The sequence below is a fragment of the Oncorhynchus keta genome, chromosome 35, assembly GCF_023373465.1.
Source record: "Oncorhynchus keta strain PuntledgeMale-10-30-2019 chromosome 35, Oket_V2, whole genome shotgun sequence".
NCBI lineage: Eukaryota > Metazoa > Chordata > Actinopteri > Salmoniformes > Salmonidae > Oncorhynchus > Oncorhynchus keta.
The window spans coordinates 28,733,580-28,747,447 of NC_068455.1; the positions used below are offsets into that span (position 1 = coordinate 28,733,580).

Genomic DNA, 13,868 nt, shown 5'->3' on the forward strand with positions numbered 1-13,868 from the left:
CGTACCAGGCGGTGATACAGCCCGACAGGATGCTCTCAATTGTGCATCTGTAAAAGTGAGTGTTTTTGGTGACAAGCCAAATTTCTTCAGCCTCCTGAGGTTGAAGAGGCGCTGTTGCACCTTCTTCACCACGTTGTCTGTGTGGATGGACCATTTCAGTTGGTCTGTGATGTGTACGCAGAGGAACCTAAAAATGTCCACCTTCTCCAATACTGTCCCGTCAATGTGGATAGAGGGGGGCTCCATCTGCTGTTTCCTGAAGTCCACGATCATCTCCTTTGTTTTGTGGAGGTTGAGTGTGAGGTTACTTTCCTGACACCCCACTCCCAGGGCCCTCACCACCTCCCTGTAGGCCGTCTCGTCGTTGTTGGTAATCCAGCCTACCACTGTAGTGTCGTCTGCAAACTTGATGATTGAGTTAGAGGCGTGCATGACCACGCAGTCATGGGTGAACAGGGAGTACAGGAGAGGGCTAAGAACGCTCCCTTATGGGGCCCCAGTGTTGAGGTTCAGTGGGGTGGAGATGTTGTTTCCTACCCTCACCACCTGGGGGGCGGCCTGTCAGAAAGTCCAGGACCCAGTTGCACAGGGCGGGGTCTAGACCTTGGGTCTCAAGCTTAATGACGAGTTTGGAGGGTACTATGGTGTTAAATGCTGAGTTGTAATCGATGAATAGCATTCTTACATAGGTATTCCTCTTGTCCAGATTTAGGGCAGTGTGATTGCGTCGTCTGTGGACCTATTGGGGCGATAAGCAAATCGTAGTGGGTCTAGGGTGTCAGGTAGGATGGAGGTGATATGATCCTTGACTAGTCTCTTAAAGCTAGTCTGAGGACGCGGCTAGGGATGCCGTCTGGGCCAGCAGCCTTACGAGGGTTAACACGTTTAAATGTTTTACTCACATTGGCTGCGGTGAAGGAGAGCCTGCAGGTTTTGGTAGTGGGCCCTGTCAGTGGCACTGTATTGTCTTCAAAGCGAGCAAAGAAGTTGATTAGTTTGTCTTATGACTATTTTTTGAGACGCCTCAGGTATGGTAATGTTATCTTTTAGCAACAAAACATTTTGAACGTAGGAATTAACAAAGCATGACTTTTTACTATTGTCAGTACACCATTTACAGACTATTCATTTGGCAAACGACTGTTCTTCACAGATGGACACACAACAGTTTGTTTCAAGTAGAGAAGAAATGTTCCACCTACTGGAGGAGGAAGCTGCAAAGTATTGGGTAATGCCTATTCATATAGCTAGCCAGCCATTGCAAAAGGCTGACAAAGATCATAACGTGAATGATGCTACCTACATACAAAGCTTTACTTGTCTGCTGTGAGATCCGACTTCATTGGATAGATATGCCTTGGCTATCTTGAAACAATTGTAATGAAATTACACTAATAAAGGAAACCAAATGTTACCATAAATTATATGGACTGTTAGTCAAATCAGAGGTATTAAATAAAATATAAGACCGGCTAGTGAAATTAAATTACTTGTTTGAATTTGACGAATTCAAAAACAATATCATCGCTTCAGTTTTGACAGACATTTTCAGCCAGTATAAGTACATCTGGGAAATCAGGGGAGATGGCAATTGCTTTTACAGAGCCCTAAACTTTGGACACCTGGAATCATTGTTGCAAAAAGACAGAGCTTTGCAAAGGTAAATTCATTCCTACACATAGCCTTTGCCATGTGCATTTGTAGAATGTTTTGGATTCCAAGAATGTGCCTTTGCCTGCATGTGGCTTTTCCACTTCAAAATAATGGAGGAATATGCATAATGTCGCTCAGATTCAAAGAAACAGTGATACAAAGAGGCAGAGTTATTGGCTGCGGGCATTGATGAGAACTCTTTCAAATACTTGCTTAACATGGTAAATGTACATGTATCTACCTTGGTACTATTTTCTAAAATCAAATATTGCATCTTCACAATAATAAACGCCAGACTCATGTAACTGAAGCCTGTTGATTAATGACAAGGGTTGGTTATCAGACAGGTTCAGCTTTTAGTTTGTATGCGTTCTGGAACAATGTGAAGCTGATGAACATGGTGACACATTGCTCCAGCTCTTTAATGAGCAAACTACCTTTGACAGTATGGTGCAATACCCAAGGCTGCTCACATTAGCCTACCTGCAAAACCATGCAGACTCTTTAGCCACTTTGTGGAGGCACCCAGTCAAGGTTTACTGCACTCAGGTAAGTAGGAGTTGCGCTCAATACCATATTGCTATCGTCTCCGGTTTCGTTAATATGCTATGGAAGTGTGCCTGGTGCTGCTGATTTTCTCCGTGGACAATTTTACCTTGTCCCAAGGAGTTTCTCGCCACTCAAAACTGGTGTCTGAAAGTGTTTTGCTGCTCTCTAGTGTTGGTGCAATAAATTAAAGTAAATGGGGTATTTAAGTAGGCAAGTCAGTTAAGAACAAACGCTTATTTACAATGACGGCCTACCTCAGGCAAACCCTAACGATGCTGGGCCAATTGTGCGCCACCCTATGAGACACCCAATCACAGTCGGTTGTGATACAGCCTGGAATCAAACCAGGGTCTGTAGTGACACCTCTAGCACAGATGCAGTGCCTTAGACCGCTGTGCCACTCTGGAGCCAGGGACCACTCACTGACATTACTTTTTTGCTAACTGTAATTTGTGATCAAACCCATCAACATTTGTATTGACCACACATGATGTTTCTGCATGGGTAGATACTTACATAATGTCCATTCTTGACTTATCCAGGAAGTGGAAACCATGGCAATTGAGTGTGACCACATAGATATCCTGGCTCTGTCGGAGGCCTTAGGCGTTAGCATCCACATTGCTTCCATTGAGGGGGAAACGGATAGCGTCTGGCCCACCACACCATTCCAGAGGGAACCCAGCCCTCCCTACACCTCTATAAAACAGCCCACTACGACATTCTCTACCCACATCATTGCCATTGAGGGGCCTGATAAAGGACTCCACATATCTCAGGTTTACAGGAAGTTTAGTGTTAATCATTTATTTGAAGAGGTAAAAAAATATTTGTAAAAGTTTGTATTGTTCTGTAATATCGTGCATTCGGAAAGTATTCAGACCCCTTGACTTTTTCCACTTTGTTACATTGCTTATTCTAAAATTGATTCAATAATTTATCTACATACAATACCCCATAATGACACAGTGAAAACAGGTTGACATTTTTGCAAATATATAAAAAAAAAAAAAATAAGTATTCAGACACTGCAATGAAACTCTAAATTAAACTCAGGTGCATCCTGTTTCAATTGATCATTCTTGAGATGTTTCTACAACTTGGAGTTCACCTGTCATAAATTCAATTGATTGGACATGATTTGGAAAGGCACACACCTGTCTATAGAAGGTCCCACATTTGACAGTGAATGGCAGAGAACAAAACCAAGCCACGAGGTCATAGAAATTGTGCGTAGAGCGTCGAAACAGGATTGTGTCGAGGCACAGATCTGGGGAAGGGTACCAAAAAATGCCTGCAGCATTGAAGGTCCCCAAGAACACAGTGGCCTCCATCATTCTTAAATGGAAGACGTTTGGAACCACCAAGACCTCCTAGAGCTGGCCGCCCGGCCAAACTGAGCAATCGGGGGAAAAGGGTCTTGGTCAGGGAGGTGACCAGGAACCCGATGGTCACTTTGACAGAGCTCCAGAGTTCCTCTGTGGATGGAGAGAATGGGAGAACCTTCCAGAAGGACAACCATATCAAGCCTTTATGGTAGTGGCCAAACAGGTGCCACTACTCAGTAAAAGGCACGACAGCCCGCTTGGAGTTTGCCGAAAGGCACCTAAAGGACTGACCATGAGAAACAAGATTCTCTTGTCTGATGAAACCAAGATTGAACTCTTTGGCCTGAAAGCCAAGCATCAGGTCTGGAGGAAACCTGGCACCATCCCTACCGTGAAGCATGGTGGTGGCAACATCATGCTGTGGGGATGTTTTCAGCGGCAGGGACTGGGAGACCAGTCCAGACCAGTTGAGGGAAAGATTAACAGAGCAAAGTACAGAAATCTTTGATGAAAACCTGCTCCAGAGCACTCAGGACCTGACCTGGGAGAAGGACAACTACCCTCAGCACACAGCCAAGACAATGCAGGAGTGGCTTCAGGACAAGTCTCTGAATGTCCTTGAGTGGCCCAGCCAAAGACCGGACTTGAACACCATCAAATATCTCTGGAGTTCTGAAAATAGCTGTGCAGCAACGCTGCTTATCCAACCTGACAGAGCTTGAGGGGATCTACAGAGAAGAATGCAAGAAACTCCTCAAATACAGGTGTGCCAAGTTTGTAGCATCATACCCCAAAAGACTAGATTCTGTAATCGGTGACAAAGGTGCTTCAACAAAGTAAAGGGTCTGAATACTAATGTTAATGGGATACGTTTTTTTTAAAAACATTTGCAAACAATTCTAAAAACCTGTTTCTGCTTTATCATTGAGGAATTGTCTGTAGATTGACAGGGAAAAAAACAATTTGATTCATTTTAGAATAAGGCTGTAAGGTAACAAAATGTGGAGAAAGTCAAGGGGTCTGAATACTTTGAACATACTGTACAGTAAACAAATGCGGTTAACTCCTCTCTACTTTCTTGAATGTTGCAACAAAAATAAAAACAAGACTGATATCTCTTAAAATCATTTTATGTGAAAATGTTACAATAATTGCACTGTATTTCCATTTATGAAAAGACATTCTAATTGAGACTACACATTAACACTACTGCTGCTTTTTCTTTTGTTTCTGTCTTTTCTTCTGATTGGAGACACTGGTCAAGGCCGTTTCCAAACCATGTAGGGGCATGTTGGGCAGGGAGAGCTTACCCATCTGTGTGGGGTACTTGGTCTTCATCACATTCTTAAATACAGGCTGAGAAATCAGGTGTTTCAGGTGCTTCTTCATGCCCTTCACCATCTTCTGCTGCTGCCTGTCGTCCTCCTCGTCCTTCCTCCCCCCTGAAAAAATTAAATGTTACTTATCTATTGATGGAATGTCTGGATTTCTCATGAGCCAACCTCCCACTCCTAGATAATTAAATGAGTTATGTAGTCTTACCAAGCAAAACATCATCATCAAGATCCACCTCCAGAGCTTCTGCTGCTTGCTTAAACCAAGAGTTGTGCTGCTTCTCTCTGCTGTTGTGGAACTCAATCTTCTCTATCTTCCTGGCCATGTTGACTCGCTCCTGTCAAGGCAGACAAAACATTGTACCATATGTCATATTATGAAAGAGAAGTAAATATGTGCAGCTCCTAGCTCAGATTGATCATGTGATATATAGGTGCCTGGTTAGGTGTCTACCTTGATGGCAGCCATGCACTTGCTCTGTATGGGAAACATGGGAACCTCCTCATCCTTTCCCAGAGCTCTGTAAATTTTCTTGAAGTTCATCATGTCATCTGGCCCAACCAGGAGCAAACTGAGCCCCTCTTTGGTGGCTCGTGCTGTCCTACCACTGCGGTGGACATAAGTCTCTGATGTCCTTGGAACCTGAGGCACACACAATAATGTTCTTAATTTAAGGAATAACTGTCAGAGACAAAGCATGACAGGAAGCCACCAAAGGTGTCAAAATGCATACCTGGTAATGAATGACATGTTGAACATTTGGAATGTCCAGCCCTCTTGCAGCCACATCAGTTGTCAGGAGCACACAGCTGTAAACATCAATGTGTACTATAGTCAAGATAGTTTTTGGTAGAGACAAATTTGCTGACCCACTCAAGGCTAATTCAATCCAATCCATAACTAAACCGATATGGATAATAACTAGCCTGCAGCATATACATGTCATTTTTCTATGCCTTACCTCTCCCTCTCAGCGAACCTCTCAAGGTTCTTTAGGCGCTGCTTCTGGTGCATGTTGGCATGCAGTGGCAGTGGAGTACGGTCCAGGATGACCAGCAGAGAGTTAAGCCGCTTGATGCAGTCAATACTGTTGGCAAACACCATAGTCCGGCCTGGATACTGGAGCAGGAAGTAGTACAGGAAGAAATCCTTCTCTTCCTTTTCACAGTGTATCTGTGTCTCAGTCAGGGTCTCGACTGTAGCCTCCTTCCGGGTCAGATCAATGACTTTAGGCTTGGACCTGATCCCAACTTTCTCCATAAGGACCTCCAGCTTGCTTCGCTGGTCCACCTTCTTGCCCTTCTTCTGCAGGACACGGGTGGGCAAGCTGTGGGCCATGGTCAGGGTGGCGGAGAACACAAATGTCTGCCTCTTTGGGTTGAACTGGACAGTGTTCAGCATCTCCAGCAGACTTTCCAGCTCAGCAAAATGGCCTCTTTCCACCATGCGGTCTGCTTCGTCAATGACTAGACACCTATGAAAAAATAAATTAAAATCATGACTGGTATGAGGAAAAAAAAAATGTACTTTCCAGGCCAGATATGGACAAACATCTGCATTGAATATGCATTATACCAACTATTTAAACACACTACCGATTACATTGACGCTACCAAAACAAACTGCTTCATCCTGACCTCTTACTGTTTACTTGTATGTGCTGTGTAGGTAATTCACCTTTTAGTTGCCAAGTACGGACTACATGAAATGTCATAAAACTACACATTTTGTATTTTATATACCTTAGCTGCCTTAGGTTGACCAGATGTGGATGCCTCTCTTTGATCATCTCCCACAGGCGTCCTGGAGTAGCAATGATGATCTCAGGTCTCCGTTTCAGCATCCTGACCTGTTTCTGCTGAGCCATTCCACCGACCACAATCGCTGTTTTTATACCTGCACACAGGAACACATCAGTTGAATCTATTAATTTAAATAGCTTTGTGATTCTTGAAAGCCCACACCTACTTCATGAATAGGGTTATCAGATTTTTTATGAATCAGTGGTTTCTCACTGCCTTTCGCACTCACCAGTAAACTTGGCCACAGCATCAATGTGATGTTTCACCTGTACAGCCAGCTCCCTGGTAGGGCACAGAACCAACCCTAACAATGGCTGTTTCTCACTGACTTTCAGAGTATCATCTTCTTCTGCTGTGTTGTCAAAGTCAAACTCCATATTCTCAATGACTTTGACGCACCCAATCTTTTCAGAGTCACTCTCATCCTCGTCCTCCTGATATATTTCTTCATCATCCTCCTCCTCAATGATTTCATTGTCATCAGCAGCATTGTCTTCCTCTGCTACATCTTCACTCCCCTGCTCTTGTGGATCTTCCTGCTCTGTGGTTTCCTCAGTGCAGGCCTCTTTAGACTCAGCCCTGGTCTTTGGAGCTGGCTCAGTGACCTCGTTGCTGGTGTCCATGGAAATATCTACAGATTCTTCCATAGTCGGCAGGTACAAGCTTTCCACCTGTGTTCCTGGCTCAGTCTGGCCATCCGTCACCCCCTCACTTTCATCTACTCCCTTCTTCCACTCCAGGATATGATGGATCATGGGGATGCCGAAAGACAGCGTCTTCCCACTACCCGTCTCGGCGGCCCCAACAATGTCCATATGGTCTCTGATAGCAGGTGGCAATGCCAGAGCTTGAATGGCCGTGGGTGATCCAAACCCTAGACTGCTCAGTGCCTTCAACACTTGGTCAGGGACAAACAGATCCTTCCACGCTGTCACATCTGAGTTTTGGTCAGAACCAGAGCGCGCCGCATTGGTCCAATTCTTTGCTTTCTTTTTGGAGAGTTTAGACATTTTGCCTTGAGGGGGTAACTCTGTCTGTGCCTCCTGCGCTAGCTGTGACTCTGGGACCGTCTGCTTTTCTAACTTTATTTTCTTTTTCCTCTTTTTCTTATTTTTGCCATCAGTCATTGTATTGTTTGATTGTGGCTGAGCATCCTCAGGACACGTAACAGCATCTTGTGAGACAGTTTCTTCAGGGGCTTTTTCCTTTTCCTCCTTGACCACAACGTTCTCTGAACCATTTTCAAGGTTTTGGACTTCGTCCTTCACCTCCTCACTTTTCACTTTACTGTCCACAGAAACATCATCCTGGGTGGTTGGATCATTTTGTTGGGCTGTTTTCTTTTTATTCTTCTTCCTAGCTGGTTTTTCGGACGTTTCATTTTTGTCACTACCTCCCTCACATACCTCCTCCTGTTTCCCTCCATCCTTATCTCCCTCACTAGCCTTTCTTTTCTTAGCTTTTTTCTTTTCTTTTCTTTCTTCTCTCTTCTTTTTATCTTTTTCTGCTTTAGCTTCTGCTTTAGCTTCTTCCTTGGCAGAGTCTATCAGGCGGTAGTCTGTCAGCTCCTCAAAACATACCAGTCCCCCCATGCCCTCTTCTGAGAAGAGACTGGGGTCCAGTTCTACTGCTTTCCAGCTGCCCTTCACTTGGATTCCCCGTTTGGCTGACTTCGGCCGAGAGAAAGGGCGCATATTTTTCATCTGGCTCCTGTTGGGCTTCATTTTCTATGAATAGATAAGTTAAAAAGTGAATGATTAAGATTACATTCATGATCAACAGTAAAATGAATAATTCTGTGTATTCCAATTTGATATTTTGATCTTAGTACAGTACAAAGTGCCGGCTAGATTGTTACAAAAAGTGTCCTTATACCAAAGCGTGTAGTTGAAGTAGCTAGCCATTAGCAAACTAGCTAGCTATGATGACAACAAACGCATCAGTTGTAACTAGCAGCTACTGGTAGATAAAACCCCTTGAATTGCTGTATTCTAACTGGTACGTGCTATAGCTGGTGAAAACAAATATAATAAAGGGAAGTATTCACTATATAAGTAATTGAAAGCTAGCTAGCCAGCCTGACATATTAGATAGAACATCAGCATGGCAGCCAGCTATTTTATAGCTGTCCACATGAAACACTCTGCACCACAAATGAATTAATATTCAATACAGTTACACGAAATATAGCTGCATAAACAGATTAAAAAAATAAATAAACAACCTTTGACTGTTCACAGGAATTTCCTCCGATAAGGATAAATCACACGACTTGATTGGACTCACATATGACACGAGGACGCAGCCATGGCATTTGTAATCACGTGGTTTGAAAAACTTTATTAGTAACCTTTCAACTTGAGCAGAGAGCAGTGTTGCTGGAATGTGTGTCTGAAGTGATGAAGAAGACATCATTGACAATGCAGATCAGACATACTACCTATGAAAAGGTTTTCTATAATGTAACATTAATTGGACTCTTACGTTGGTCATATTTGCTTAATTATTTAGATAATATGTGATACATGCCTTTAATTTAAGGACTCAGGCAGGGTTAAAATGTTCAAGTTACAGTCTTTATATTAGGAAGATCACCAAACCAGTTGAATATCTGTTCACCTTTTAATACATACAACACCTCTCCAGACACCAAATACATAGTACTCTTTACAATCAGTTTTTGGTGGGGTCAATCACTCGGCCCATGAACAACAAGCTGTTAGTGGCCTCATGGTAAATAAAAAAGAAGAATGGTCGGTTGACGATGAAGGAAGAGGGTAAGGCATATCCAGTGATGGTGCCTTCTGTGGCAGCGGCTGCAGTGGTGCCTTTCTCATCCACCTCAATCACTGCCTTGTGCAACACCTGCAACCAAATTATCATTGCAATAATATGTTATTTGTTATTTATCCACAGTGTGTAATTTAATGATACATTTTTTCTCAATTGATATAGATGGAAATTGGTTAAGGCCTGTTAATTCAACTGACCTCTGACACCTTCAGGCCTGGGTCTTTGCTCAACCTAGTGAGGTTAGCGGTGTCATGGAAGATACTGGATATGCCCAAATCTGGAAGGATGCTGTGCATGGCGTAAGATTGCTCCATCTTGAACTTGGGCAGTTGAACTTCCAGTTTCCTGTGAAATAACAGACAACTTTCATAAAACACAAAACACCGCTTACAAAACCAATGGAATTTTGCAATGTTTCATCACAAAATACACTTGACTTTTCTATTTACATTTTTTTCAGGTTTTTGATCCAACTGAGGAATCTCTTAGTTGTGATCTCGTCATCTATTGTCGTATAATCCAGGCCTTTGTTGGGTAGCAGAATAAGCATTGAAACGCCCTCCCGGTAAGGTAGCTTCAGCACCTTGGCTTTCAGGGGAATGTCATCCATTGTGTAGAACTTATCCTCCATTCTAAACATCATGGGCACCTGGACAATGTTGTAGTTGTCAATAAAGAAGCGTCCATTTTCTGTGTGATTAGGGTTGAAGGGCATTTGCCATTCACCTAAATTCCAAATATGACAAAGCATATTTATTGGGAAGAAAATGTGTTATTGTGGTATTTTAGGCAATGCAATTCAACTTTGAAAATGAAATGTATTAAAACATGGTTCTACCATAATTGTATCCCATCAGTATATCTTTAAATAAGATATACTGATGGGATACAATTATGGTAGACCCAAGTCTAAACTAAACATACTAACCAGTAAAATGTTATGTTTTTTAAATGATATGGTGGAACTGCTTAAATCAGAGAATGACATAGCTGACATAGCTGCTCACCCTGAAAGAAAATGGTGTTGATGAGCATGAGTTGGGTGAGTGGATCCAAGTTAGAGACCACCTCCTTGACTTTGTTACCAGTCTTTCTCGTTATGTAGTCATTGATCAGGGCAACGCTAGCTTTTCTATCTGCAAAGTCAACATTGTTGATGTCAGCGTTGAAGAATTTCTTGACCTGGTCACTGTAGTCTCCCTCTACCTCAAAAGTTAGGCGGACAAAGAGGGCGGTGCTCTGGTCAAATTTCAATGATCCATCTTGTGTGATGTTCCCTTGGAGGTGTTGGAAGAGTTCTGGAATTATGTCTGGCTGGTTCTCCCGATCTAGGTGGGCCAGGTTGAGCCCCTTCACTATCTGGTCTCGTGTGGGACCCTGCGCTGCCATGGAGAGGGTGGCAAAAGCTGTGGATATGCTCAGGGGTGAGAAAAATATGTTTTTATCATGGTAACCTGCAATCTTTCTGTAGAGATTCATGGCAAAGTCCATGTTCTTGTAGGTCAGGTCTGTAATGTTGGGGCTCCGCTCTTGAGTTTGGTAGACAGGGGTGAAGGTGCAGACATAAGTCAGGAGGAAAAGGAGTCCCACCTTCATCATCATAGTTCTTTGGACTTATTTGATCCAACCAGCAATAGTACTATGGGCAAATTGCAAGAGATAGGTTTGGAGTCAATAACTAATGCATTGTATCAGGACTCATACACAAAGAAAACGGAGGCAGAAAAAAGTTCATTGGAGTCATTTCAAAATACATTTGTTTTCTAATTAGGGGTTTCAAAAGCACAACTCCCAAATAAGAGTATCATTTCAACAATTAAAGCAACAATGTATATCTTATCTAATATACCTACATATACTATTACAAATAGTTATATACTGCTCAATAAAAGACCTACCTTTCAGCTTGGGCATCAGCAAGATATGTCAAAACCCTCCATTTACTATTTGGGGAGACAAAGTGCAAGTGTGCCTTTAGGGTTATCTATTAACTATGGGCTAGGGTTACTCAAACTGGTCAAGTCTGTTATTTTGGTTTATTTAACAACTAAAGTATCCACTTTCAAAAGTGGAAATGATTAAACAATTCGCCATGGTTATAGATCAATTAAGCAAGATTCCATAGACTTCAGTAGGAGCAAATATAATTTTATTCATGGAAAGAAAAGTTTTAGATAGAGCAAAGGAATGAGCATGATGTAATAACATGGTGTTGTGGAGTATACAATTCCATGTAAGCACCATAATTGTTAGCGACATTGATCATTTTACTAAAAGTGTTTATCTACACTACTTCAAAAAAACAAATCAGTTTGTGAACCATGATGGTGGCCTGGGTGCTTAATAAAATAGCTGTGGCAAATCAGGTCAGCCCTTTAAAATAACCCACACTACATAATGCTGTTTATATAACATGTTTCTTTTCATGATGCACTAATACAGCTAATAATGAATTCACCTCACTACGGGGTACCAATCATTTAATTGTTTTTTTGTTATGGAAATGGTGACCTCTTACCAGACCCAAGTGAAAGAAGTCAAGAGACTCTGATGGTCTTTATCAAACCAGTGGTCCCATGTTGCACTCCAAAACTGAAGGCTGGAGGATTATCTTAGGTCATTCCTGGTTTCCTGTCTGTAACACACCTCACCATTGTGCCCATCTACCACACACACCTCGGCACAGTAGGCTCCATTAAGTCCCCTCCCAGAGGAAGATAACATGTGTAGGAATAACCCCCCACAAATTAGACAAAGAAGGCGCTAAAGTAGAAAGGCCATCACTGGCTTCAAATAACTTTTTAAAATTGTTGTTATTTTCTTCTCTACAACCTGTCAGCAAACTAGCCTTCTTCCTTGCTTGTTTTACTGTGGATATAGATACTTTTGTACCTGTTTCCTCCTGCATCTTCACAAGGTCCTTTGCTGTTGTTCTGGGATTGATTTGCACTTTTTGCACCAAAGTAGGTTAATCTCTAGGAGACAGAACACGTCTCCTTCCTGAGCGGTATGATGGCTGCGTGGTCCCATGGTGTTTATACTGGCATACTATTGTTTGTACTGATGAACGTGGTACCTTCAGGCGTTTGGAAATTGCTCCCAAGGATGAACCTGATTTGCGGAGGTCTACAATGTTTTTTTTTCTGAGGTCTTGGCTGATTTCTTTTGATTTTACCCTGATATCAAGCAAAGAGGCACAGAGTTTGAAGGTAGGCCTTGAAATACATCCACAGGTACACCCCCAATTGACTCAAATTATGTCAATTAGCCTATCAGAAGCTTCTAAAGCCGTGACATAATTTTCTGGAATTTTCCAAGCTGTTTGAAGGCAGTCAACTTAGTGTATGTCAACTTCTGACCCACTGTAATTGTGATACAGTGAATTATAAGTGAAAAATCTGTCTGTAAACAATTGTTGGAAAAAGTACTTGTGTCATGCACAAAGTAGATGTCTTAACTGACTTGCCAAAACTATAGTTTGTTAACTAGAAAATTGTGGAGTGGTTGAAAAATGAGTTTTAATGACTCCAACCTAAGTGTATGTAAACTTCAGACTTCAACTGTATATGCTTAATTTAGAGGTATTAAGGTAACTTTAGTTCTAGAATCGGCTTGCTATTTCGCAACAAAGCCTCCTTCACTCACGCTGCCAAGTATACCCTCGTAAAACTGACCATCCTACTGATCCTCGACTTCGGCGGTGTCATTTACAAAATAGCATTTTTGTTTGCGATCACAGTGCCATCCGCTTTGTCACCAAAACCCCATATATTACCCACCGCTGCGACCTGTATGCTCTCGTCGGTTGGCCCACGCTACATATTCGTCGCCAGACCCACTGGCTCCAGGTCATCTATAAGTCTTTGCTAGGTAATGCTAAACCTTATCTCAGCTCACTGGTCACCCTAACACCCACCCGTAGCACGCTCTCCAGCAAATATATCTCTCTGGTCATCCCCAAAGCGAACACCTCCTTTGGCCGCCTTTCCTTCCAGTTCTCTGCTGCCAATGACTGGATCGAATTGCAAAAATTGCTGAAGTTGGAGACCTATATCTCCCTCACTAACTTTAAGCATCAGCTGTCTGAGCAGCATATGATCGCTGCAGCTGTACACAGCCCATCTGTATATAGCCCTTCCAACTACCTGCCTCATCCCCATATTGTTTTTAATTACTTTTTTTTGCTTTTTTGCACACCAGTATTTCTACTTGCACATCATCACCTTCACATCTATTACTCTAGTGTTAATTTGCTAAATTGTAATTACTTTGCTACTATGGCCTATTTATTGCCTTACCTCCTTACTCCATTTGTACAAACTCTAGATTAGAGTAGATTTTTCTATTGTTATTGACTGTACTTTTGTTTATTCCATGTGTAACACTGTTGTTTTTTTGTCGCATTGCT

The 13,868-nt window shown here is 42.3% G+C and overlaps 2 protein-coding genes across 2 annotated transcripts; both read right to left on the reverse strand.

Annotated features, from left to right (window-relative positions):
• Positions 1–4,642: 4,642 nt before the first annotated feature.
• Positions 4,643–9,001, reverse strand: ddx24 (DEAD (Asp-Glu-Ala-Asp) box helicase 24). Its single transcript, XM_035752231.2, has 8 exons — positions 8,892–9,001; positions 6,897–8,394; positions 6,608–6,761; positions 5,827–6,339; positions 5,599–5,674; positions 5,319–5,507; positions 5,073–5,202; positions 4,643–4,972 (listed from the first exon to the last, which is right to left on the reverse strand). Exons 2-8 carry the CDS (start codon positions 8,389–8,391, stop codon positions 4,737–4,739), a joined length of 2,793 nt encoding a protein of 930 aa, XP_035608124.1. The 5' UTR covers positions 8,392–8,394; positions 8,892–9,001; the 3' UTR covers positions 4,643–4,736.
• Positions 8,976–11,415, reverse strand: serpina10b (serpin peptidase inhibitor, clade A (alpha-1 antiproteinase, antitrypsin), member 10b). The gene is made up of 5 exons (XM_035752232.2): positions 11,359–11,415; positions 10,468–11,099; positions 9,910–10,186; positions 9,658–9,805; positions 8,976–9,532 (listed from the first exon to the last, which is right to left on the reverse strand). Exons 2-5 carry the CDS (start codon positions 11,060–11,062, stop codon positions 9,341–9,343), a joined length of 1,212 nt encoding a protein of 403 aa, XP_035608125.1. The 5' UTR covers positions 11,063–11,099; positions 11,359–11,415; the 3' UTR covers positions 8,976–9,340.
• Between the last annotated feature and the right edge of the window lie 2,453 nt (positions 11,416–13,868).